General features: G+C 42.1%; 1 protein-coding gene across 4 annotated transcripts in view; it reads right to left on the bottom strand.

Annotated features, from left to right (window-relative positions):
* The window catches only part of ASCC3 (activating signal cointegrator 1 complex subunit 3), a 579,719-nt gene that overhangs the window by 217,267 nt on the left and 334,691 nt on the right, over positions 1-27,761 (bottom strand). For all 4 annotated transcript variants that reach the window (XM_050949220.1, XM_050949219.1, XM_050949221.1 and 1 more), the window contains one exon: positions 11,250-11,384. In XM_050949220.1, coding sequence (XP_050805177.1) covers positions 11,250-11,384 — 135 coding nt within the window. The remainder of the gene's footprint in view (positions 1-11,249; positions 11,385-27,761) is intronic.

The raw sequence follows: 27,761 nt of genomic DNA, 5'->3' as shown, positions 1-27,761 counted from the left end.
GTTGGAATATAAACATCTGTGATGGGGCATACCCCTACCACCTGGAAAGACAGCCAATGAACCCAATTAGTCATACTTTGCACCTGGAGAGATAAGTAGCTAACTGGCTCCCTGCCACAGGCGGCAGAACTAAGCCTTAAGAAGCTCAGTTGAGGGAGAGACTCCAGAAGAGTCAGGGGTCTCTGGCTGAGAGAAGCCTAGTATTAGCATAACAGCTTGAGATAATGTAGGCAGCACACTACAGGGGGAATGTAGGCTCCTGCAGGGGAAGCCCCAAGATAGGGTTGGTTTAAGTATGAGGAGATGACTTCAGTAGCCCAAGGGGGCAGGAGAAGTATCCAGATTCATCTGGTCTTGTCTGTGATATCCCAGAAGAGGTTTGAACTTGGTGGCTTGGCTGGAGAACTGAGCTACAGAAGATCTAGAGTCAGAGGCAAGCAGCCTGCAGGAAGCACTGAAGCACTGAAGATGGAGATAGCAGCAACATGAAGCACAAGCAAACACTCCAAGGGCGAGAGCGCCTCACCACAACATCTCCTAATTTAGCATTAACCAACTGCAGACCTTGTTAAGCAATGTGAATATATAAAGCCAACTTCTCTAACACTATAAATCTGCACAGCTCGACTGAAGACAAATGAGGTCTGCCAATTTCCCATCCACCTGTCCAGCCACTTTCTGTTCCCCCCCTCAACTTTGCTCTAGTAAATACCCTATTCCCTTCCCTCATAACCAGAATGTAGTAGGGGCCCCCTAAAAGAGTCCCCGGCCCCTTTTTTTTTTTTTCCTGCCAACCACATTTGCAGTGAGCACAATGTCACAAACTAACAAGGCAGCAGCTGCATTTACCAGCTTAAATAAGATTTGGCCATTGAAAATCTACAATTTAAAGACCAAGCTATGAATCTTCAACTGAATGTTATTTTCATATTAATATATGGATGAGAAAGCTGGAAACCCACCAAAGGTACACACAGATATCTAAATACATACAAAAGCAAATACCTTAGAAAAATACTAGGTATTAAATGGAATATATTTGTAACAAATTCCAAGATTCAACAAAGTTCAACAGCCCCTTATCTCTAAAGTTACCCAGAAAAGAAGATGGAAATATTTGGCTCATGTGGAAAGAGTAGTAATCTCCTTTCATAAAACAGAATGGCTAATGCTAAGTTTTCAAATAGGATTTGCTCTCATAGTATACTCTCATCAGAAAGTCTCTAAAAATGATATTTTTTTATTCATCTGACAGCTTTATTGACAGAAATCTCCTATCTTTTGGGATAGTATACTGATTTTTACTAATCTACCTAAGAATACTGCTACTGAAAAATTTCCAAAGTTGGGCACCCAGAGCGCATGTACACCTACAGTGAATACCCACTGGGACCGGCACTTGAAGAATTCCTTGCTATTGTGGCACTGTATGTCTAAAACAAGAAAAGATTTCAGCATGACTCCAGGACTTCCTACAAACTTGATGATCTGTGGCTTTGAGTTTCAGATCATTGGTGAAGTCAGAGCTTTGAAAAGTTCCTCAAAGTTCCCCTTCTTAATTACATGATATCTGTCTTTACTGGGTTTTGTTTAAGTCAAATACTCTTAACTTCCATATTAACTGCAAGAACTTTAAAATACCTTAATTTATTAACTAAAAAGAAAATTTTAATAATTTTAAAACAAATATGGAAGTTCAAATATTCATTGTACATTTGAGATTTAATGCAGCCTAACGTTTTTGGATACAAATCCATTTTATTTTATCATTTTTAATAACATCAAATACTGGATGTTATTAATAAAATAAAAATAAAATGAGAATTCGCACAGAAATAATTACATGTCAAACAAATGGGCATATATCAAATATTTGATGAATGGTCTCTAAAAATTCATTTCTTAATAATTTAAAAACATTTGAGAGATAATTAAGTGAATTAGTGGGACTGCTTTTGTGTTTTAAAGGGTGGGGGAGGGCAAAGGGTACAAAATGCTATAGACTGTACTTATTCCGTCTCGGCTGGTATCCTTTAGTAAGGTTCACCTATGCCTATTTGGTCCAGACTGGAAGATGAGTGAAGCGGGTATTACTTCTGTTTTAAGTTAACAAACACTCAGTTTTCAGTGTATTTCTTGTAAGTTTTTCTATCTGAGAGCTCTTTAAATTCAAGTAAGGTTTAAGAAGAATCAACATGTAACCCTCACTAAATATTAAAAACAGTAAAGCATTCATTCAAAGAAGGCCAACAATCCATTGTAATAAGATCAAAAGCAGAACTGCGATTGCGGTCAGTGCTAACAATTATATGTGCACACCGTGGCATAACAAATGGATTAACGTACAGCTAGCAGTGGCTTTGTATAATGCTATTCAAGCTTAACAGAAATCTGTCAAAATGCACAGCACCATCTAGAGTCAAACGCACAGAGAAATCTGAAGACTTGACATGGCTAGAGGAATCCGCTTTGCTAGTTATTCATTGCTGTGGGTAAAACGCAGGGCCACCCGGGGTGGGGGAGGAAGGAGCAAGTGAGGCAATTTGCCTCAGGCCCCGGGTCCCACAGGAGCCCCGTGAGCCCTGGCCCGGCAGCAGTCTGGGTCTTTGGCCAGCATTTCGGCGGCGGGGGACCCTCCAGTGCTGCCAAAGAAGCAGCATGACTGAAGGGCCCCCCATCGCCGAAATGCCTCGCGAGCCCTGGCCCAGCGGTACTCTGGGTCTTAGGCAGCATTTTGGCGGCGGGGGGCCCTTCAGTCGCTCTGTGTCTTCAGTGGTGGGGGCTCTTCAGTTGCTCTGGGTCTTCAGCAGCATTTCAGCGGTGGGGAGCCCTTCAGTGCTGCTGAAGATGTGGAGCAATTGAAGGCCCCCTTGTCGAAGACCCGGATGGCCACTGGGTGAGTACAAGCGCCGCAGCTCTCCCACTTTGCCCCAGGCCCCCTGAATTGTCTGGGCTGCCCTGGTAAAATGTAGGGTGACCAGACAGCAAGTGTGAAAAATTGGGACAGAGGATGGGGGGTAATAGGAGCCTATATAAGAAAAAGCCCAAAATATCAGGCCTGTCCCTATAAAATCAGGACATTTGGTCACCCTAGTAAAATGCATGCAGTAATGTTTTCCCCCTAAAAAACATAGCAAGAGAACTGAAAAAGAACCACCATGGATAAACAACACAGTAAAAGAAGCAGTGAGAGGCAAAAAAGCATCCTTTAAAAAGTGTCAGTTAAATCCTAGTGAGGAGAACAGAAAGGAGCATAAATTCTGGCAAGTGAAGTGTAAAAACACAATTATGAAGGACAAAAATGAATTTGAAGAACAGCTATCCAAAGACGCAAAAAGTAATAGGAATTTTTTTTCAAAAGTACATCAGAAGCAGGAAGTCTTCTAAACAACCAGTGGGGCCACTGGATGATCGAGATGCTAAAGGAGCACTCAAGGATGATAAGGCCATTGCAGAGAAACTAAATGAATTCTTTGCATTGGTCTTAACGGCTGAGGATGAGAGGGAGATTCCCAAACCTGAATCATTCTTTTTAGGTGAGAAATCTGAGGAACTGTTCCAGATTGAGGTGTTCTTAGAGGAGGTTTTGAAACAGTAGTAAGTCACCAGGGCCAGATGGTATTCACCCAAGAGTTCTGAAGGAACTCAAATGTGAAATTGCAGAACTACTGACTGTGTGGTTTGTAACCTATAATTTAAATCAGCTTCTGTACCAAAAGACTGGAGGATAGCTAATATGACACTTTTTTTTTTCAATTAAAAAAAGAATCTCAGAATGGGTGAGACAGTATGGATCACTTGATGATTACCTGTTCTGTTCACTCCCTCTGGGGCACCTGGCATTGTCCATTGTCGGAAGACAAGATACTAGGCTAGATGAACCCTTGGTCTGACCCAGTATGGACGTTCTTATGTTCTCTTACACTCCATGCCTCGTCCAGCAGCGTGTAGCATATACATACAGGTAGCCCTCCTAGCATGGGTTTAAATAGCAGCACACATCCACTAGGTATAACTTAGGCTAGTAAAAGCATACTTGAAGTATGTGGTCATGTATCAGACTACATGCCCGAAATGGCTCTTAACTCACCCATGCAGTGAGTCCCTGTCTACACTGCTATTTTCAGCAGTGCAGTATCCTGCTACCTCCCTATGGCAGGAGCCCTTCCCATTGTAGGGAAAGACTTTAGCAATGAGGAAAGGGCTCCACCAACTCACTGTTGCTGGAGACCTTCCTCGCGTCAGGGAAAATTTGACAGTGGGGAGCTGCTGAAGCCTTTCACTGATGTGTAGATACACACCACAGTGTGGACACAGCTTGCTTTTCACTGTGGTGTGTTGCTACACATACCCTACCTGCTGACACCAGTGGTTTATACTGTATTCTATGGCTACGTCTACATCCAAGTTATTTAATGAAGAACAAATATGACAGGGCAGTAAAACGTGTTGTCTGGGTTCTGAAAACACCTCCTCTTTTAGCCACGGGAGAAAGCAACACACACATGGTTCCACTAACATATATTTCCAAATTCTTCGACAAGTTGTACATCAAATTTAAAAAAAACAATGGGAATGACCATTCCAAGAAGATGAAGGCAATGAGCTGAAACACCTATACCTATAAATCTGCATAAGATTTACATTTTAGTTTCCTAAAATTAAATTAAAAAAATGTGTACTATTCTTGTTCATCTACTAAATAAAACTAATATGCATAAGTAGAGAGAAGACCTGATTATGGAAATGCACTTGAATCTAGAACAGCATAAAATGTGTTCACTAATTTCATTATAAGGTACAGACATCATAAAGTGTGTGAATATTTCATTAAACCGTTTATCTAATTACAATATGTTTTCTTAAATAAAGTTTTGATGTTTTACAGTAAATGCCACACACAAAAATATGGCAGAAGTGATGCATTGCATTTTTTAGATATTGTTTACTATATTCATAATCTGCAAACATACCAGCTCCAGCCCACATGCGCATTAAGTACCCAGTCTTATTCACATGAATTCAATGGAAACACTTATGTGAGAAAGGATTCTGTACATGTGTAATGGTTGCAGGATGGGCCTTGACATATTCATACAGTTGAAAGAGCAACTGTATATTTGTATGACTTCACAAATTAATTCCTTCATGTATTTAAAATTTAATAGTGCTGTTTATCATACAGTAATAAACTTAATAGTAAAACCTAGATATTTTAAATCTGCTATTCATTTTTTATAGCAGGCAATACTATCTAAAATAAGGCATCACCTTATATTGTTAGACCATTGATATTATTCTACATGTTTACACACTTCCTGTCACAATCTGTACTCATTACACAGCTTTAAAATGAAATAGTCAAATTTCTAAGAATGATTAATAATATCTTTTATATGATTGTCACTGTGACAGGTTTTTAAAGACTTCCGAAAATTTCCAGCCTCGTCCACTGAAATTTTCTGAGCAACAAAACAAAATAGTTGAATTTTGATAAAGTTCCTTTCTTATTTTGGTATTTGTTTTTATTTATTTACCTTCTCACAAAGTTGAGGTGGTAAAATGAAAGCTATAGTGTTTTGTTAAACTAGAATATGTGAAATGAATCTTCATAATACGACTCATATATTTTACCAATTACTTTTCATACTGTACAGTTCCTACAAGCCTTCAGAGAAAAGACAAGAGTAAGAAATATTTTCCCTACTACAATAATGCTATCTTACAGTCAATGAAATAAGAGGGTCATCATATGAAACATCACAGAAGGACTTCCCAGATTTTTAATCACTATGAAGAACATTTTTTGCTTTATTACAAAAATTAACAAATGTCTGTACAAGCACTTTCATATAAATCTTTTAAAACAAAATCAGCGTATCTACCCTCTTTTTGCACTTATAAACATTTGCGGCTGCAATCCTCAAACAATTCAAATTTTGATTTAAAACAGATGTTTAGTTTCATTCCAAACAAATGCATATTGAACAACTAAACAGTGAAACAGCAGGAGGACTTGCTATCACAAATTATTTCAGTGTCTTCTGTATTTAAGTATGATGGATAAATACTCTGAGAGAACAGAAGGAGCTATTTCAGACACTGCACCAACCACCTAACTCTAATCAGCATTCATAAAATGTTTGGATCTAAATCTACCACCGTTAATTTATATCATAGGGGTCACCTTAACAGACTGTGAAAGCACAATTGATTCCAACTGCACAACTACATATTCCAAATTTAAAAAAAAAAAAACAACCCAACTGTATAGTCTCTAACTTTCCTATACTAATCGCTGACAAAGGAAGCATGTTATACAATAAGGAGGTAGAGGGAGGTCTAATACAGAGCAATGATTTTTACTGAAAAAATTGCTACAGAATTGGGTGCACAAGTGAGCATTCTCAGCCAGATGAATAGAGCATGCTTCAACCTGGCAAATTATCTTCCAACTTCCATTCATAATTAAGTTGTATGTCCCGAACTAAACAAGCAGAAACTATGTTTAGTCCACATTAAAAAAATTCTGGTGATCTTTTGTCTGAACAGCTTTAGCACCTTCATACTTTTGGGCAGGAACCAGAAATTTGGCAGAGGGGGTGGCTGGCTCTGAGAGGGAGTTTGAGTGCTGGAGCGGTTTCCAAGCTGGGGGAGGAGTTTGGGATGCAGGAGGGGGTTTGGGATGCAGGCTCTTGGTGGTGCTGCTGACCTCAGGCAACTCGCAGAAAGTGACTGGAATGTCTCGCTGGCTCCTTAGCGAAGGGGCAGCCAGATGGCTCTGTGCGCTGCCCCAGTCCATAGGTGTCACCCCCACAGCTCCCATTGGCTGTGGTTCCCAGCCAATGGGAGCTGTGGACCTGGCATTCAGGGTGGTGCCTGTGGGCGGTGGCAGCGTGCAGAGCCCCCCTGGCCGCCCTTCTGCCTAGGAGCCAGATGGACATGCTGCCACTTTCAACAGTTCAGTGGAGCCAGGCATGGAGCCTGCCTGCCCCGTTGAGGCCAACTAGACTTTTAGTGACCCAGTCAGCTGTGCTGATTGGAGCCAGCAGCGTCCCTTTTCAACCAGGCATTCCAGTCAAAAACCAGACACCTGGCAACCCTACTAGTGGTGACCAAGGGCTGTGGAGAGCCTGGAGGGGAAGAGAAACACAGGAATGGTGGGCTGAAGAGACTGGAACTGGCAGCTAAAAAGGAGAGTGGAGGCTGGAACTGTTTGGGCAAGGAGACTGGGACTAGGAATTAGTATGGGGATAGGAAGAGAGATCTGACAAGCAGATGAGACATGATGAGGGGAAGCAGGGAGTTCTGTGGAAACAACAGAATGTGATTATGTAATGGAAGGCTGTATCCTAATACATATGCACGGGGGGCAAACCAAGGTTGCACAGGCAAGATGATGACTTAATTTTGGAATTTCCTAGCTTCCAAGTGCTTGACTTTGCAACCTTAATAATGTTATTTTAATGTAGATTTGTGGAATTATATTTGCAGATTAAACACTATAAATTGTAATTTTAATCTGTTGCCTGTCCAGTTTGATGAACTCCATTTTCAAATGCTGTCCATCTGTCACCTTTCATAAGCAAATCTATTAAATATATTTTAAACATTTAACAACAAAAAAACCCATTCTAATTATCCCCTCACATTTCCTAAAAGACTTTTGCTGTACAAATCTAACCACAGAAAGCACAAGATCAGTTTGGGGTGTTACAGAGAAAAGCAGTCACAGACAGGAACTTATGAAAGTTCAAATCTGCCTGTTAATATAAATTTTTAGCAATATATACATGATAAATACATTTTTGGCTTAAGTAATTTCAAATGAACAATTTTCTAGTTTAAATAGTTCAGGAAACAAAGTTCAAAGTTGGGACTAATTTCTAAACTTCCGGGCACATGAGCAAACCCTTAGGAACAGAAATAAAATTTTGCAGTGTGTTACATATTTCACTTTGTGAAATATATTCAGCATGTCTGTTTATAACGCTGTCAACTTTTATGGATAGAATAGTTCTCGCTTACAAATCTGGCTGTAAACAACATACTAAAAAAAAATCCAGTAGAGATTCTCTTTAAAGACATTCTTGGCCGTTCAGAAATATGAATTGAACACACACAACTCCTTAGTACCATTAAAATTACTGGTTGGAATAAAACTCTCCATATATCTTTCAACACAATATAAAGTAATTTTCAAAGGACACTTCAAAGACAAGATAGTTATTTAAATGGAACTATAGCATAGAGCCTAAAACACAAAATTTCCACTCCACAGGGGGGCTATGAATAACCTCAGTGGCAGAGGTTAACTTATATGTAAATCAAACATGTAAAACTATAATTAATGAACATGTCCCTCATTTTCAGATATTTAAGTTTGGGTGGCAGAGGGAAGTTATTTCCTAAAGGAAAACTCATATAACTTAAATATTATTCTAACAACTAGATCTAAGACTATATCACCAAAAATGTAAGTATCATATATATATAAAATAATAAATAATCATTTAGGAAAACACTGTCTTGACATAGAAACAAGGTCATTATTTAAATTTATGAGAAAGTTCACAAAAACTTTTAAAGTCTTTTACCTAAGTTTTATTTATTATATTTTAGGAAATGTTTTGCCTTTTTTCAAAGACTTCTTTCGGATTTAGAAACAAGCACCAATCACTATTACAGAGACATTGAGTTATTGTCAGTTTTTAATGTACTATATATATTTTCAGTTAGTCAGTATCCAACTACTGTTGAAAGTACTATTGTCCTGTGAGCCATATCCATACTTCTGAAACCTGACCAGCGTTCATCTATAGTCTAATGGTACAGCTAACATCAAGCAGGGTTGGGAGAGAGAGACTGCTCTCATAAGAATTAAATTGTTTTCCCATCCCTGACTCTCAAGTCAGCCACTGTTTGGCACCTCACCAAGAGATGGCCTAGAGGGAAAATCATGCAGTGTGAATGGGTACAGATGTGCAGGCAGGAGCAGTTTTACATTTTGAGCGACCGTGCGGAACCTCCACAGTTTTGGAAGTTAAGATGAATGATTAAGATGAACATCTAAATCTTTGATGCCTTGACAAGCTGAACCAAACTCTCAGCCATTTCAAATTTATTCATCGTTACTATGAACTCATTTCTCCTCCAAAAGTTTTGCTGTAATAGTCGTGTCCACTGGCTATTATCTACAAATGTAATGGTCACAAAGAAAGGATGATGGACAAGTTTCTACTCATACAAACACAATGGGCTTGTCTACACTAAGGGGGCTACCAGGACATAGCTGTAACCACCTTAGTGTAAATGCATCTCATAGTGTTGGAATAAGTTTTTCCATTACTATAGGAACCCCACCTCCCTGAGCAGCAGTAGCTACAGCTATGTCTACACTACAAAGGCTATTGTGGCACAATGTAAATGCGTAGTGTAGATGCTATGTTAATGGAAAGAGTTTTTCTATCAACGAAGTTTATCCACCTCTCTCAGAGATGGGAGCTAGATGGATAGAAAAATTCTTTCATTGACCTAGCTGCATCTACACTGGGGGTTACATAATTAACTAAGGCGCTCAGAGCACAAATTTTTCCTCAGCCCTGAGAGACATAGGTTGATCTAATTTTTAAGTGTAGACCAGACCTAGGCCAGTGAAAGCTTTCTTCCATCGACTGAGCTAGGGTTAGGTTGGCATCATTAATGCTCTTAGAGCTGTGAATTTTTCACACCCCTGAGTGACATAGCTATGTCTATCTAAATGTTTAGAGTAGACTGGGCCAATACCTTTTGTATATATTATGGTGTGGACAATGCCCTACAAGTACTTAGTGAATGGCAGAATTCTGGGTTTAAAGAGTGCCAGATCTGTGTAATGTTTTTAATTAATGGGTGAAGACTATTGCATATACCTGGCCTTGCTTACCCCATGGTTCTTTAATCCATTCAATGGTCTCCCTTTAACTGCACTGGTTAACAATAGTGGTGGTGGTGAAGTCTGAAGTTACCTGGTGTTTGTAATATACATTAAATTCCAAAAGGATATGCCTTCATTAGGAAACAGTTCAATATAAATATAGGCCACAAGGGTTTCAATATCACTCTAATGATGCCAGATTGTATGGGACATTTATATTAAATAAACTTTTATTGTGGAAGTATTACCTAGCATTGTTGTCCTAGTTTTAATTAAAAGTAAACCTTAAATAGCAGTCTATCTGAAGCCAAAATATATTAATGAGCTAATCATTTCAACTTCACATATTCAAAAAGATAAGCATTCAGGAAATGTAAAGAACACCTCTTTAAAAACAATCTGAAATACTGTTTTAACAACCACCTAGATTAAACTGAGATTATGCCAGCACTGACAAAAGTGATGATGCATTTGCCATTTTTAGAGAAGTGCAATCAACACAGAATAAATAACCACAGGATAATATAACACATATGTCATTGCTGAACTCTTCAAATGCAACTATACTTAAGAAAAAACATGTCAAATGATGACAATATAAATCTGCAAAATGAGCTCTCTTGAAAATCTCACCAATCTTAAACACTGGAATAGATTGCCTAGGGAAGTTGTGGAATCTCCATCTCTGGAGATATTTAAAAGTAGGTTAGATAAATGTCTTTTAGAGATGGTCTAGACAGTATTTGGTCCTGCCATGAGGGCAGGGGACTGGACTCGATGACCTCTCGAGGTCCCTTCCAGTCCTAGAGTCTATGAGTCTATGCTACAGAAAACAAGCATCTGTTAGCTCAAGCTGTCTTAAATTTGAAAATAAACATTTTATAATTATGTAGATTCTTATATTAAAATCACTTACTATTATGAGAAAATATATTCCACATATACAGTATATGAACACACAGACCTCAATAGACCTGGCATCCAAACAAACAAAATGTAAAAAGTATGCAAACACAACACTACCTAAAATGGAGAGCACTGAAGTCACAGCTAACTCTGCAACCCATTATGCCAGGAAACACCAAAATAGCATGCTAAGATAAATTATTACACCTTACATTTCACTCTGATGGCAAACATATTTGTGCGCTGGTGCGCTGCAATATCCCTCAATACTGAAAGCCTGCTGTGCTAGAGTCCTGAAACTAAATTCATCCAAGTCTACAGCCAGAAAAATCTGACTATTGGGTAGGAGAAACAGTCTCTCAGGTTGCTGAGTCCCAGACAATCAGGGCTTTAAAGATTATCAGCCACAAATTAATGTATCACTTACTTGCTTTTCAGCTTGTCCATAATCAGGTCCTTGGGTTGGCAAAAAGTAGCAAATATGACCATTGTTTTTTGCTTTTTCTCGAAGAGCCATAGCAGTTCGTACAGTGGAATTTCTAGCATGAACAAACACCATCACCTTAAGATAAAAAGAAAGTTGTTGATAAATAACAAAACACTTAATAAAATAATGAAACTCTCCGTGTGGTAATGGAGTTATTTCTGCTGAAATAACGGTATCTCTATTTTACTGAGTAATACAAAAAGATTAGAAATGCTTAATTCCATATACTTCTACAAAACCATTTAAATTTCTACTAACCCTTATTTGTTAGCCTGCAAAAATATCAAAACAATTTCAAACAGCAACCAAGCACAATATTTACCTATTTTAAGCAGTATACCTCAAAAACAGAGAGGAAGGGTTTCTCTGAAAGTTTTCTCTGAAAGAGGGAGATGAGAGTTTAGATGCCCAACTCCCATTGACTTCCAATGTAGACTGGGTGCTTAACAGTTCTTTATACTTTTGAAAACCTTCTCCTCAACAGTTATATGTAGCAAAAAAAAATTCTAATTTCTGGAGCAAATCCTGATGTCTACTTAAAGGCTGCTTTGCATTGGACAAAACAGCCTTACAAGTAGCCTTGGCTCACTACCTGAGCACAGTCTTCGAGTAGTAGAGGAATCCCAAGTGACAAGAGAAGCTTCAAACACCTTTCAACATAGAAAGATCTCTTGTGAGGAAATTGGGTAGCCAAAATGCTGCCTCTACTCTGGGGTCAACTGCTGCCAGAACAGTCCTTTGGAAGCTTTTGCTGCAGTGCCATCACAATTTAGAATATCTTTCAGATCCTAGATCTGTGAGATGCATTGTCTGCATATTTTGTATTAAACTACTAAATAAACTGGTAAATTAATGGCAATTTCTTTACTATAATTTCAAGAGACAGATACATAGACATCTATATACACAACAGCAAATTTAAAATTTAAAGCATCCTATCATGAAATTCTAAATTAAGAGAAATATGGAAACATAATGGGCATACACATTTCATCATTATGCCTAAGGAAAGTTACCTCAATAGGCAGAGAAGAACATATACAACATTACTACAAAAGAACTGATCTTCTATAACTTTAAATATAGGCATGCAGGATTTTGTACAACCATATGTATGTTGTGTGTTCATGTAATGAAAGATTACCTGTTGTAATGCATATATAAATGGAGACAAATCAAGAAAACTGCTGTGCAATCCTAGATTTTGATTAAAATTTCAATTTTCCCCATGAATGTAGCTCTTTTGTATTTTTGCATTTATTCGTAAACTCGAAAACTGGATGGATTTATGAAAAATCTGAAAAAATGGCAATTTCCTAATTTTTGGTCAAAAAATCCAAATGAAAAAGGCACACCTTTGATGGCATCACAAGAAAAATATAGGAGCAAAAGTTCATAGATACAATGCTTCATCCAGGCATATTGAGAATTTAACTAGAAAATAATTTTCAATTACTTTGTAACAACATATAAAGCGTGGCATTTCATCAAGACCTCAGCAGAACACTCAACAACTAAGTAAGGCTGATATCTAAAATGAGATTATTCAAAGATGGATCTAAAATTCAAATCAGCAAATATTTGCTAATTAATGGCTGCAGATGGAACCAACTGTTGCGTGAAAAGTGACAATGAAAAAAAGCAGTTGACTGAGGGCATTAAAAATTCTGAAATCACAAGTTAAGGTTCATGTTACTGGGTTTGCTGTTGCTATATTTGGGGTAGAAATGGAGTGGTGAAAAAGAAAGGTTTATATGCTTTGTTATAAAACAAGAGAAAAAGTTACTTTAATACCATCAATCAGGAAGTCATCCAGATCTTGTAGAATCCATAAGAGATGCTAATCCAATATATATATGTTATGGCTACAGTAGGAATAAGATAATACAATACTGTACATTCTTAACATTGAATATTAGATGAGTGGATAACATTGCTAAAAGGCTAAAGACATCAACATATATATCTTTACAAAAACAACTCAGGTAATATATACAAAAGACATATTAGTAGAAGAGGGGCATTTGAAAATGAAGCAAAATTAGTGTGAGAATATATAATGCTACAAGACAGTTGAGTAACCTTACTTATCAATATGCAAATTCCAAACTTGCAACAACAACTAGAAAGACGTATGTTTCATAGTTTCACAGAGTTTAAGGCCAGAAGGGACCATTCGTTCATCTAGTCTGACCTCCTGTATATCACAGACCATTAAACTCTATACTGAGTTTATACCTTTGAAATCCTCCCCATCAACTGTTATATGTTATCCCAATGAAGATAGGGAATGAACAGGAGAATTAATAGATTCACAGATTCCAAGGCCAGACGGGGCCACCCTGACCGTCCAGCTGAACCTCCTCATCCATGACACACACACACACACACACACAGGCTGCAGAAGTTTGCCGAGAGCCTAGATTTAAGTATATGTTTTAATGATTTAATCTCATTTTATAGACTCCAAGTGATGGTGAGTCCACCACCATATGCTGTTCCAGTGTTTAGTTACCCTCACAGCTGCAAAACTACGTCTTATTTCAAGGTTGAATTCGTCTAAGTTCAACTTCCAGCCATGGGATCTAGTTATACCTTTGCCAGCAAGGTTGAAACCTCTCCACTGTCAGTTATCTTATGCCTATACACAGTGATCAAGTCAACTTGCAATCTTTTGTTCAATAAGCTGAATAAGTTGAGCTCCTTAAGCCACCTCACGTTCTAAGGCTTGTTTTCCAGCCCTTGAATCAATTTTGTAGCCTCTCTCTGAACCCTAATATTTCCATGTCCTTCTTGAACTGTGGACACCAGACCTGGAATCAGTATTTTAATAGCTGTCTTATCATTGCTGCATATAGAGGCAAGATCAAGTCCCTATTTCTTCTAGATAGTCCGTTTTTTATATATTCAAGGATTGCATAACCCTTTTTAACCATGGCACCGCAGAGAAAGCTCATGTGACATGATTATTTATGATCTCCAAATCCCTGCTTTTCAAGATGGTACCTAATAGAATGAGGAATACTCAATAATGTACCCATCTATATGGCAAACTCATGGGCTCCAAACGTACAAAATGAACAGATTTGTGAAAAAATTCAATTGATGTGATCCAAACACATTGAAAAAAGTTATATGGGGAAGAGACTAACTCCTTCTGAGTCTCAAACAGATTGTTCTGCAAAAAATCCAAACATCTCCCTCAAAAAGCTAAACAACTAAAAATCACATCTCTCCTCTCAAAATACTAGTGAACTGATAGCTAGAGGATAAAATCCAAAGCAAAAATATCTTCATACTACTCAACACAGTATACAATTACTTTTTACAGTTTGAAGTTTATTTTGTGTTATACCCAGTAGATGAAATACTAGAAAAACAGTATTGTACCTATGTACTTTTAGATTATTCTCCCTGGACGCTGATGACATTGCTTTCTTTTGCCCATTGTATTACCTCTTTTACTCGGAGAAAGAATGTTTCAATTGCCCTTGAAAATAAGGAGATTAAGTTTAACTTGATTCTTTGAGAACAATTTTCATCCTAATTCTTTAAGACCAAACCTCAAAACATTATTAATGTCTCTTGAAGAAATATTATTATTAAAGTTTTATTCAACATTATATGTGTTGAAATATACAGTCCCTGTCTCAAAGAGTTTACAATTTAAGAATGGACAAGTGAAGTCAGACCATAGGATCGATAAGGGAATGGGACAGCATGCATAACATTTTGGTTATTTTGGTTGGTCATGCATGCTTCATGATGGCAATTATACATTTATTTTAAGTAAGTATTTTGGTTAATTATTTAATGATTACATAATAATCCTTTATAGCATTATGGCTCTTGCAATTATACCCTTTCATTTAACCACAAACATTCTTCGATGTGGTAAATGCCATTGATGGTCGCATACCAATTTTCTGTTGTTTACATGTCACATAATCGCATAATCTTGTTTAAATTTCTCCAAAATCAGAGACATGCAGAGCTGTAAGGGAGAGTAGATCATGACCCTGAATCTTCATTAATCATTTCAGTTTGACTTGTCAATTAACCATTTTGTGATTTATTTTCTAGAATAGCCTGGATACACCTAAGTTAGAAGTTAAAATGATCTCTCTGCACATTAAGCAGATCTCTCTGGTTTGTTGGAAAAGGTGTGTGCCATTTTAAAGACTGGAGAGCCAGGGAGTGATTTTCTGCTGCAGCTGCAGACCAGGTCAGCATGGGGATGCTGACTCATCCCCACTTCCAGGTGACTGGAAGACAGGGAGGACTAGGTAGGTCTATGCCAAGGCAGGAAAAGCCCTCTTTCACCTGGACTAGACAGAGCAGCACTCATCCTCCTACCCACTGAAGTGGCGAAACAGCAGGTTTTGTCAGGCTCCACTGTGGGCACTGTGCTAGTTGCTCCTTAATCAAGGGGCTGGAAAGGAGTTTTTCCCTCACTGCTAGATTGGCTAAAGGGAAGTCTCCCCCCCCCACCTTCCCCACAGTGGAATTTTTTTTTGGGGGGGGGATTAATTGAGGAGCAGAAAAAGGGTTATGACTGATAAGGCAGGGGCCAAAGGCCCTCCCGCCCCGCATTTGAGGGCAGGGGTTGGTGAGGTCCCAGCAGCAGGCTGGCTGGGGACCAGGATGGTTGATGAGGAAGACTCATGGAAGGCCCCCAGGTACATACTGAAATGATTATGAATTACCTTCACTGTACACTTTTACCTGCTCAGTATTCCCAGGCATTTAAGAACAAAGTTGTGACCTTCTGTCCCTTTAGCATAGCTGGACAACAATTTCCTTTTATTAAAGGATCCATTTCCTACATCCCCTCACCACTCCCACCACAAACACTAAGCTCTCATATCATAGGCTTGTGTGTTGACAGGCTTCACTTAAGACACTGCAATGTTTTGAACATCTAAAAATTACTTGATTTTCCGTATTTAAAAGAAGCAATATCAATTTCATCTGACAAAAATACCTGCAAATAATCTTGATAAGATAGCACTGAAAACTGAGTAGTGAAAGTGAAGTAGGTATAAGGCCTTAATTCAGGACAGGAACTGTAGCTTCAAGCCAGGTAATTTTTTTTTTTTGGGGGGGGGGGGGGAGAGAAGGAAAGCTTTAAAATTGAAAGAAAACATAACAGTATTTGACATTTTCATGTTGGTTGCTTAAGCGTCACAGATGCTTTAGCTATATTTCTGTTTTATGATTTAACCACCAAATGGGTTTGTTCACTAGTTTTACATACAATTTATCTGTTTCAGACTCAATTTTAATGTTCATTCTTGCAGCAATTTTAGAATGGCCTATTTCTAGCTCAAAACCAAAAAAGGTTGTGTTCCACATGACATTTATATAGCATTAGAATTTATTTATTTGACATGTATTAAAATAAATATTTCTGCATATTTTGGCATGATATTGATAAACACGTGGTTTGTTCTTCTCATCTTTAGTAAACTCAAAACCTAATAACCAGACTCCGTAATTAACCAGGACTTGCCATTTGTGCTAGTTTTAATAAAATAAGAAGAGAGAGGGGTCTTAGTAAGCAAAAACTACACAAAACACACTTTCCCAAATATGATTTGCGTATAAAACTGTGGTAACCTTCACACACCAAAGCAGCAGTAGGAAATCAAGATGGATGTAGCCATGAGCCAAACAAATAAGTGAGGGATGATGCAGAACTAGGGGACCTGGTACACCATGGCCTTTATTGTTTACAAGTTCTTTTAGTATTTAATTATTTAAAAATATGACACACACACACACACACACACACACACACTCTCTTCAGTGTATTTTAAAGAACTGACATGTTTGCTTAATTTGGGAAAATGTTTTATCCTCTTTCCATTATTTTCTTAGTCATTTTATGTTCATGAATAAATAGGTAAGACTTAAAGACTGGTATGATCTTTCCTGTAGCACATCTGTTTAAACTAAAGAAAATACTTCGATAAATTATACTCTCTAGCCTCAAGTGAAAGTACAGTTACTGAGTAGGTCAGAGTAGACTGCTCAGTTACTAGCAGGCTTAGTTTTATGAGCAAATCTAAGCATAAAAATTAACCTGAAGCCAAAAAGAGTTAAAATAGGAATGAAAGACATATGACCTCAATATGTGTTTTAGCTTCATCTACTCTAGTTGTACTAAAGTGAAAGTCCCATCCACCCTCAAACTTAAGCAGTGGGTGTAGTATAAGGATATAGATGGTAAAGTAAGAGTAGACAAAAACTGATCATATATGCTAATTGATTGAAAATTGAAAATTAGCAAGAGTCAAATTACCACTCACCAGCACCCCCAATATGTGCAAGATCATTTGTAATAAAACAAGGTAGCTGACAGCAATCGAATAAAAATATTTAAAAAAACAAAACACATTGCACCATGACCTAAGGTGCAAACATTTCTCTATTACTGCAATCTCTGCATAAGGTATGAGAGGAAGCTGGAAAAAATACAACAGTATATGCCACAAGGAGAAAATTCTCTTATATCCACAAAAAAACCCCCAAAAAACCGTTACCCATCTTTTAGTAACAGTTGTTCTTCGAGATGTGTTGTTCATGTCCATTCAAAGTAGGTGTGCGCGCGCCATGTGCACGCCAGCCAGAAGATTTTCCCCTAGCAGCGTTCGTAGGGTCGGTCTAGGCGCCCCTTGGAGTGGCACCACCACGGCGCCCTATAAAGGGCCCGCCGACCCTCCACCCCCTCAGTTCCTTCTTGCCAGCACTCCGACAGAGGGGCAGGAGGGTGGGTGTTAGAATAGACATGAACAACACATCTCGAAGAATAACAGTTACTAAAAGGTGGGTAACCGTTTTTTCTTCTTTGAGTGGTTGTTCATGTCCATTCAAAGTAGGTGACTCAAAAGCCTAACCTTAGGAGGCGGGGTCGGAGATCACTGCTGACTGGAGAACAGCATGCCTGAAGGCTGCGTCATCCCTCGCCTGGTGCGTGATGGCACAGTGAGACGAGAACGTGTGGATGAAGGACCACGTGGCTGCTCTACAAATCTCCTGAGTTGGAACCTGAGCCAGGAAAGCCGCAGAGGAGGCCCGTGCCCTAGTGGAGTGGGCCATGACTGGAGGGACAGGAGTCTTAGCTACGCAGTAGCATTCCCAGATGCAGGTCACGATCCACGAAGAGATTCGCTGAGAGGAGACCGGGAGCCCCTTCATCCTTTCTGCCACTGCGACAAAGAGCTGGGTTGAGCGTCTGAATGACTTGGCAAGCTCTATGTAAAAAGCCAAGGCCCTGCGGAGATCCAGGGAGTGTAGCCTCCGCTCTTCGCTGGAGGCATGTGGTTTTAGATAAAACACCAGGAGAAACATATCTTGGACCATGTGGAACTGTGAAACAAACTTGGGTAGGAAAGCCGGATGAGGTCTAAGTTGGACTTTGTCCTTGTAAAAGACCATGTATGGGGGCTCAGAAGTCAACACTCGAAGCTCCGACACCCGTCGGGCCAAGGTGATCGCCACCAGGAAGGCGGTCTTGTACGGCAGGTACAGCAGGAAGCACGAAGCCAGAGATTCGAAGTGGGGCCCTGAGAGGACCAGATTCAGGTCCCAAGCAGGGATCGGCTGACGCACACGAGGGAAGAGCCTGTCCATACCCTTGAGGAAATGCCCAACCAGCGGGTTCGCTAACACCGAGGCACCCCCCTCTCCCAGATGAAAAGCGGAAATGGCAGCCAAGTGAACGCGAATGGATGAAAGGGAGAGGCCCAGTTGTCTTAGGTGAAGCAAATAGTCGAGGACATCGGGAATTGGTACCCCCAGAGGGTCATGACCTCGCTGACCCGACCATAAGGAGAAGCGCTTCCATTTGGCCAGGCAGCTGGCCCTAGTGGATGGTTTCCTGCTACCTAGCAGCTCCTGCCTGACCTGCTGGGAGCACTGCAACTCCACCGGGTTCAGCCATGGAGCATCCAGGCTGTGAGGTGAAGGGACTCGAGGTTCGGATGGTGGAGGGAGCCCCGGTCCTGCGTGATCAGGTCCGGGAGTAGGGGCAGTGTCAGGGGCACCTGAACTGACATGTGCAGGAGTGACGTGAACCAATGCTGGCGCAGCCACGCGGGAGCTATCAGGATTACCCTGGCGTGATCTCTGCGAATCTTTAAAAGCACCCTGTGTATCAGGGGGATCATAGGGAAGGCGTAGAGCAGACTGTCCTCCCACGGCTATAGGAAGGCGTCCGACAGAGACCCCCGACTGCGGCCCAGGAGGGAGCAAAACCGTCGGCACTTCCTGTTTTTCCTTGAAGCAAATAGGTCTAACTGGGGAAAGCCCCAGAGTTGGAAAATTGAGGGCACCACAGCCCACTGGAGGGACCACTCGTGACCCTGGAACGAGCGGCTGAGGGTGTCCACCAAACCGTTCTGCTCCCCCGGAAGATAGAACGCCATCAGGTAAGTGGCATTGTGAACGCAGAAATCCCACAACGCGAGGGCTTCCCTGCAGAGGGGAGAGGAGCATGCACCCCCGTTTGTTGATATAAAAAACTGCCACCGTGTTGTCCGAAAGGACTGAAACATACCTGCCAGCCAGTTGAGACTGGAAAGTCAAACACACCAGGTGGACCACTCTCTGCTCCCTGGCACTGATATGCAACTCGAGGTCCTCCGGTGACCACAAGCCATGTGTCCTGAGGCGTCCCAGGTGCGCTCCCCAACATCGATCCGAGGCTTTGGCGTGGGTGGAGTCCAGAACTGCTCCCATGAACTCTATTCGTTGCGTCGGAGACAGGGTGGATTTGGCTTCGTCCAAGAGGAGGCCAAGATCGAGAAAGGTCCACCTGATGAACACCACCTGGGTCTATACCTGCTCCTTGGAGCGGCCCTTTATGAGCTAGTCATCCAGGTAGAGAAATACCTGGATGCCCCGCTTGTGCAGGAAGGCCGCCACAACCGCCATGCACTTTGTGAAGGCCCTGGGAGCAGCTGACAGTCCGAACGGGAGCACCGTGAACTGCAGATGGACGTCGGCCATGACGAACCTGAGGTACCGACAGTGCCGTGGAATTATGGCAATGTGGAAATAGACGTCCTTTAAGTCGAGGGCGGCATACCAATCTCCTGGATCCAGGGAGGGGATAAATCGAGGACAGGGAGAACATGCCAAACTTGAGTTTTCGCACAAACTTGTTCAGCCGCTGCAAGTCTAGGATAGGTCTCAGGCCTCCTTTTGCCTTCGGTATTAGGAAATACCGGGAGTAGAAACCTTTGCCCCTGAGATCCCGGGGGACTTCCTCTACCGCCCCTGCCTCTATGAGAGGCTTCACTTCTTGAATTAGAAGTTGCTCGTGAGATGGGTTCCTGAAGAGGGACCAGGAGGGGTGGGGTTGGTGGGGCGGAAGGGAGGAGAACTGGATAGAATATCCCCTCTCTACCGTGCGGAGCACCCATCTGTCCAACGTAATTCGGGACCAGGCACGGTAAAAGTGGGACAGACGTGACCCAAAGGTAGGGGTGGAAGGATTCAGAGTCTCGATTGGTAGGTCGCCCTTGACCGTACCATCAAATAGGGGTTCTAGGACCCGATGGTGGTCTCAATCAGCCAGACACCTGGCCGGAGGGGTGGCACTGGTGACGCCTCCTGACATTTCTGCCCAGCCTGTGCCCCAGCTCCTGGCAAGTCTGTGCCTGGTATAGGCAAGGGGCCGCTTGCGGCCTAAATTGCCTGTGCAGAGTCACAGGGGTATGCAAGCCTAGCGAGCGAAGCGTGGCCCTTGAGTCCTTTAAGCTATCGAGACGTTTGTCTGTTTTCTCCGAAAATAGCATCTGCCCCTTGAAGGGGAGGTCTTGAATTGTCTGCTGGACCTCATAGGGCAGGCCCGAGACCTGGAGCCAGGCTCCCCGCCGCATGACCAGGCCCATTGCCAGGGTGCACACGGCTGAGTCCGCCGCATCTAAGGCGGCCTGGAGGGAGGCTCGAGAGATCAGTTTGCCCTCCTCCACTAGGGCCGAAAACTCTGATCTTGAGTCCTGGGGAAGGAGCTCCGCAAACTTCAAAATGGCCGAATACATGTTGTGGCCATATCGGCTTACTATTGCCTGTTGGTTGGCAATGCGGAGTTGTAGTCCCCCCGTGGAGTACACCTTTCTACCAAAGAGCTCAAGTCTTTTTGTGTCCCTGCTCTTCGGTGTTGACCACTGAAACTTTTGACGCTCCCGCTGGTTAGCCACATCTACTACTAAGGAGTCCGGGGGAGGGTGGGTATACAGGTGTTTGTGCTCTTTCAAGGGGACGAAGTAGCGCCGCTCCGTCCTCTTGGCAGTAGGGGCCAATGAGGCTGGTGTTTGCCATAGGGTGCAGGATGTATCCGCTATAGTCTTTATCAGCGGGAGGGCCACCCTGGAAGGCCCTGAGGGAGCCAGAATGTCCACTACAGGGTCTGCGTCCACCTCGATTTCCTCCGCTTGGATTGCGAAGCTCTGAGCTGCTCGCTGAAGCAATTGTTGGAGGATTCGAGTGTCCTCTAGGGCCGGTGCCGCAGCCGTGCCTGAGACCGCCTCGTCCGGGGAGGACGACGAGGAGATTATGTAAAGCGGTCCTTCCTCCGGTGCATGTGGCCCGTCAGGGTCCTGCAGCACACGGTATTGAAGTTGTGGTGCTGGTTCCGAGTCTAAATGCGGCACTGTGGCCGGTACCAGGGTCGCCAACGAGCAACTTGATGTATCATGAGGTGCCGGCGGAGCCCGAACTGAAGCCGCTGCCGGTGTCGCTGACCGGTTAGGGGATGCAGAACTTGACAATAGCACACCCCTGCCCAGCGACGGTGCCTGTCGGGGAGACAGCTGTGCCGAGGACACCGACGTCAAGGACACCGAAGCCGACCGTGATCGAGGACCAAACGCCTGGCCTACCGACTGATGGCAGGCCCAGGGAGTCCAAAACGGCCACTGCAAGGGCAGCTGCCATTGTTGCTGCCACTGGGGGTAACATTGGTGGCTCACCCCCGAAACCAATCTCCTGCTCCGTGACCGGCTGGAGTGATAGGAGTCTGCCTCTGAGTCTGAGGTCTCTGAGTATGAGGACCTAGGGGAGCAGTGTCCGGTGCCGATGGAGAGCGGTGCGGAGGAGGCGGGGAGCCTCCCATCTGGTCTGGAGCTGCCTTCACAGCACGGTGTGGGGAAGGGAGACGACAGTATGGCTGGCTTGCCTCTAGATTGTACTGGTGGACGGACCACAGTAGGCAACTCCCTACGATGCGGGGAGGCCAGTGCCGGGAGACCCATTAGGTCTGAGGCTGCCTTGAATGCCTCCGGCGTCGATGGGGGGCATATGTCTCCGCTGAGGTCCAAGGAATGAGGCTGGTCCGGACTCGACTGCCCCCCCTGCAGTGCAGGAGTCGACAGAACCGCTGAGGGCTGTAGCCCAGCCTGTTCGCTTACACCTGCGGAAGGCGTCGGCCTCAGATCCTGGTGGGGTGACCGATCCCTCACAGGCTTCCTTCTCTTGGCGGGCACCGGCGAAGGTGAGCGGTGCCACACTGAGGCCGACTTCCTATGACCCGACTCCATCTGGTGCCGGGATTTCGACGACCTGGGCAGGGCCCTAACTCCTGATGTCGGTGCAGTGGTGCTCTGCACCGAGGACAACGTGCTGGGCCCTGCCTCGGCCGGTTCTGGGTCCGAGAGTGGCCGCAGGACCGCCTCCATCAGGAGGACTCTAAGTTTTTGAGCCCTGTCCTTGAGAGTTTGTGAGCGGAAGCCTCTACAGATAGAGCACCGGTCCTTTTGGTGGCTCTCTCCGAGGCATCTCAAACACGCAGAGTGTGGGCATGAATTTCCCACAGTCCTTGCAGAATTTGAACCCGGGGGACTCGGGCACGCCCCAGCGAGTGACGAAGACTTGGGGGGGAACCCCCCAACTACGAAAACTATACAGAAAGATCTATCTAACTAACTATAATGTAACTCAACACACGGACTAAACAGTAAGGATAGGACACTGCCAACTTGCTAAGCAAGAGAAGTTCCAGCTAGCCATCACCGGCGGTAAGAAGGAACTGAGGGTGTGGAGGGTCGGCGGGAGCCTTTATAGGGTGCCGTGGTGGCGCCACTCCAGGGGGCACCCAGACTGACCCTACGGACGCTGCTAGAGGAAAATCTTCTGGCTGGCGTGCACGTAGCACGCGCACAGCTACTTTGAATGGACATGAACAACCACTCGAAGAAGAACATTACAATTACCCCTTTGTGTGAAAACTGGGACCATCAGTCCAAAACACTGAATGTATCTTGACCTGGTTTATCCCTGGGTAGCTGTGAGACTAGATGATGAAGAGTGGAGAACCTCTTGCCCAAATGTGGACCCCACCTCAATTACTTTGATAAAGGAAAGAGAGTACAGGAAAACAGGCTGTTAAGTGAAGATTCCTATTTACTGTTGTTATTTATATAGAACCATAAATGCAGATGGCACTTAACAGGCACTTAAATATACACACCTTAATTCACAGAGTACATGCAAAGTAAAACGATCATTTTTGTTATGGACACTAGAACCATTTACTGTTTACAGTTTGTTGGGTACCAAGGTAAGAGGAATTTTATTAGAATTATTGATTTGATTTCTAGAGTACATGAAATTAGAAGTGACAGATGAAAAAAGTTCTGACTCAAAGACCTTTTAAACCAAGGAGCCGATTCCCCACTGCACGACTCCAATTTTAAACCAGCACAACTCCATTGACTTAAAAAGAATGATGATAAAATCTAGACTCTAATCCTCTCCCAGTGATTACTACCTTAATTTCCTGTGCACTAATACAGAAGCAAATCCTGAATTCCCATCAGGTTTAAAGTCTTCCAATTCCTGCCAATGACATTCAGTTCTCAGCACCTCTGGCATCAGGGTGCCCATGAGACTGTCCAGATGTCATTATTCCCATGAAGTGAGGGGAAGAATTACTCTAGTCTGCCAAACTCTTTTCCTGGCACCATTCTGCCAAGCACAGCATGCCTAGTCCCAGTGCAAGGAAGGAAGCTCCATTTCTCTTAATAAGCACTTTAAACCATTTCTTTACGGTTTTCAATTTTATAACAATAATCCTGCTGCTTTATCAGAATATCCTTTTGGATATTAACTACAGTCATTGTGCAAACCATATTTCATTGGACATCAATTCCCTGCCCAACACATCAGACTATGTAACTTTATTTCACCAATTAGACTCTTTTGCAAGGACCTTTGGCAACCCTATCAAAGTTTATACCTTACTAGGAAATCTCAATTTAACTTCTTTAGTGGTCTGATTTCCTGTACCGCTCTAGTTATTTCTGGCTCTCTTTATGGACAGTACAGTACTTTAATTCCTATGCTTCATGAGCTCATGTGTATGTTAAACAGAATCTCAGATGAGTTATTATGGAAATGCAAAACTCGGCAAAACAATCCCATTAAAAACAAAAAAACCCCGTTTAAATATTGTGACATTGGCTTTTGTTATTCACTTTTCCGTGATATTAATTCCTCTTCCACATTTCAAACAAATTCTAACTAGCCTGCAATCCAAACATGACTCTGAACATTTTTTGCATGTGTTTTCATTTTAAGGTTAACTCAAATGATAAAATAGTTTAACAGTATGTAAATTGGAAGGAAAATACTGACTACTAACAGGGAAATATTACAAAGTTACACCACATGCTCACATTGGGAAGATGCAGAAGCCAGGATCCATGTATTCCTTACTCTTATAGTAGCATACAATATTCTCATGGCCTTGAATCAATTTAAAAAAAAACAAACTTTTTGCATATACCAGTTCAGATTATTAAAGTTGCAAATATTTTTATCTTTACACTAAAAGACAGGCATATATATAGCTATGGTTAGTAAAATTAATCTAATTTATGCTTTTTGAGTTTAACCCTTATTACAGGTGAGATTGATAGTACTTTATATTTTTAAGGGTACCCGACACTTCTATTATTTGATCCTGTTTTCAGTTGCTTATAACCTCATCAAATTTTAACCACTTGGGCTGAAATTTTCCATGCTGGATGTCTGCCACAGCCTTAATTTTTTTCAGAACTTCAGCCAAAACTGTTTAGCCATTTCCAAAAACAAGCTAGGGAAAAATATGTTGCTTTGCGTATATTATAAAACATTTCTGGTGATGTTTTCTCTGTGAAGCTCTAGTGCTACCATTCTTTGGAGCAGGGAACTGAAATTTGGCAGGGTGTGGGCTTTGCAACAGTGATGTGCCTTTTGCCATCACCATGAAAATCCATCCAGATTTGGCCAAAGAGTAAAACTGGAAAAATTGTGGTACACATTCTCAGCAGAGACTTACTAAAGCAGTGGTCTTCTACTTTCTTCATTTGTGCACCTCTAACCAATTTCGAATGGAGGTGCAGCCTCCTCTGGAAATCTTAGACATAATCTGCGGATCCCCAGGGATCCACAGACAAAAGATTGAAAACCACTGTGCTAGAGCTTCACAGCAAAACACTAGAAGATTCAATCTGTACTGGGCACGATCCAGTCTGGAGCTTAGCAGGATCTTCCCTGCCACTGCAGCTCTAGGATGCTATGACTGCAGTGATCCTGTCTCTCCTGGACTCTCGGATGATATCCCATCTTCCCCCATTCACTGGGCCTAGGCAGCATGGAAGAAGAGGCTGCTTGATTTGAATACAGAGGAGAGAAAAGCTGGACTGGGGTGAGGTGGAGGGGAAGAGGCATGGAGTAAGATTGGGAAAAGGAACTTGTGGGGGGAGACTGGAACTTGAGGCTGACAAGGTGGGAAAAGGGAAACTCGGATTGGGAGCTGGAGTGTATGACAGACTGTCTGAGCAAGAAGAGTGGCAGCCAAGGGATGACAAGAAGGTGGTGGGAGGAAAGGGGAGACATCTGATGAGAAGCCAACTTGGCTGGACAAAGAAACTGGGACAAGAAGTGGAAGACATACCTCCTGAGATGGAACAAAGAGATGGAGGGGTGCGGGGACGGGGATATGGAGGCTGGGGACAAGAAACCAGATGTATGCAGGACTGGGAGTATGAGTGGAAGTGGGGAATAGGCTAGGATGGAGGGACTAGAGGGGAGATAGTAGGATTTACGGGGGAAGGAGACTGAGATGAGGAGCCAAGGTTGGAAAAGAGGCAGGATTGGGACAAACAGGTTTGAGGGGACGGCGCAGTAGGGGTCAAGGTTGGGGTCTGACAACTAGATCAGACTCCTCTCCAGAGCCTGAAATGGAAAACGTGATGAATCAGGGTTATAAAGTTGAGCATTTTCTGTAGGACTTCCACCTCATTTGTTGAGAAACAAGGCAGGGGATTGCAGAGAGAGAAAATTAAGACAGTTAAATGTGGCCCTGGAGAACTGGATTCTCATGTGATGCTGGGCAAGTAAATTAAACCAAACTTTTCACAAGTAGTCACTAATTGTGAACTCCTCATTTGACTTGAGACTCTGGTGTCTGATTTGGAGAAGTGCTGGGTATTCAAAGCTGCAACTGAAGTCAATGGGAGCTGTACTTTGAGCAGCTCTATAATGTTAGGAATTCTCCAACTAGGGTCTCCAAAGTTAGTGGAAACTTTTGATCCTAATGAATCTGTGTTTCAGATTTCCATCTATAAAATGCTGCCAGTAATGCTCCATCATTTCACAGGATGTAGAGAAAATAAATAAATGTATATTTGTGAAACACTGAGGTACTCTTGTGATGAGCATCATAGAAAACATCATGAGGAAATTAGTAATTCTGTCTTCAAATCAAGGTTTGAATAGTGTGGAGTAAATAATGTATGGGGCAAACTTTGTACAAGGCAAAAACAAAAGATTCAATAGCTGCTCATTATATGAGCACTGTCCATCTTGTGCACTGAATGAGGCAAACGTATTACATTCATTATCTTGGAAACACATTTGAAACCATTTTTGTATAGCTGCTGTACAGTTTCTATTGGAAGCAACATTATATGAGGTATCATATTACAGCAATTGTTCACTCAAGAGACCAGAGTCAAACTAGAATTAAAAGAAAAACCAAGTATGTGCACAATTACCCTTTGTTCGGAAATCTTTCTACAGTACTTATCTATTCAGCTGTTAAGAATCACCTTTTCTGTATGAAATTCACTTCCCATCCATGCTCACCAAAAATTTCACATCTGAATTTTCTGATGGCCTATTCTTACCCTGACTTCTAAGCAATTTAAGATGCTGGTGCCATTGCTGAAAGTGAACATAAGATCTCCAGATTATTTTTCTGTAGAATGGGCATCAGATTTGAGCAATAAAAATAGGACAGCTTTATTAGCTAACTACAGGCTCACAGTACTATCATTAATGCTAGCACTGACAACTGATTACTTTTAATCCTTGTATATTACCAAATGTGATTGTACAAATCAGCTTTGATTAATGGTCACTATACGAAGACCTCACTAAATATGTGTATTTCTTCAACAA

Source organism: Gopherus flavomarginatus, chromosome 4, assembly GCF_025201925.1.
Source record: "Gopherus flavomarginatus isolate rGopFla2 chromosome 4, rGopFla2.mat.asm, whole genome shotgun sequence".
Lineage (NCBI taxonomy): Eukaryota > Metazoa > Chordata > Testudines > Testudinidae > Gopherus > Gopherus flavomarginatus.
This window is presented reverse-complemented; position numbering and strand designations above follow the sequence as displayed.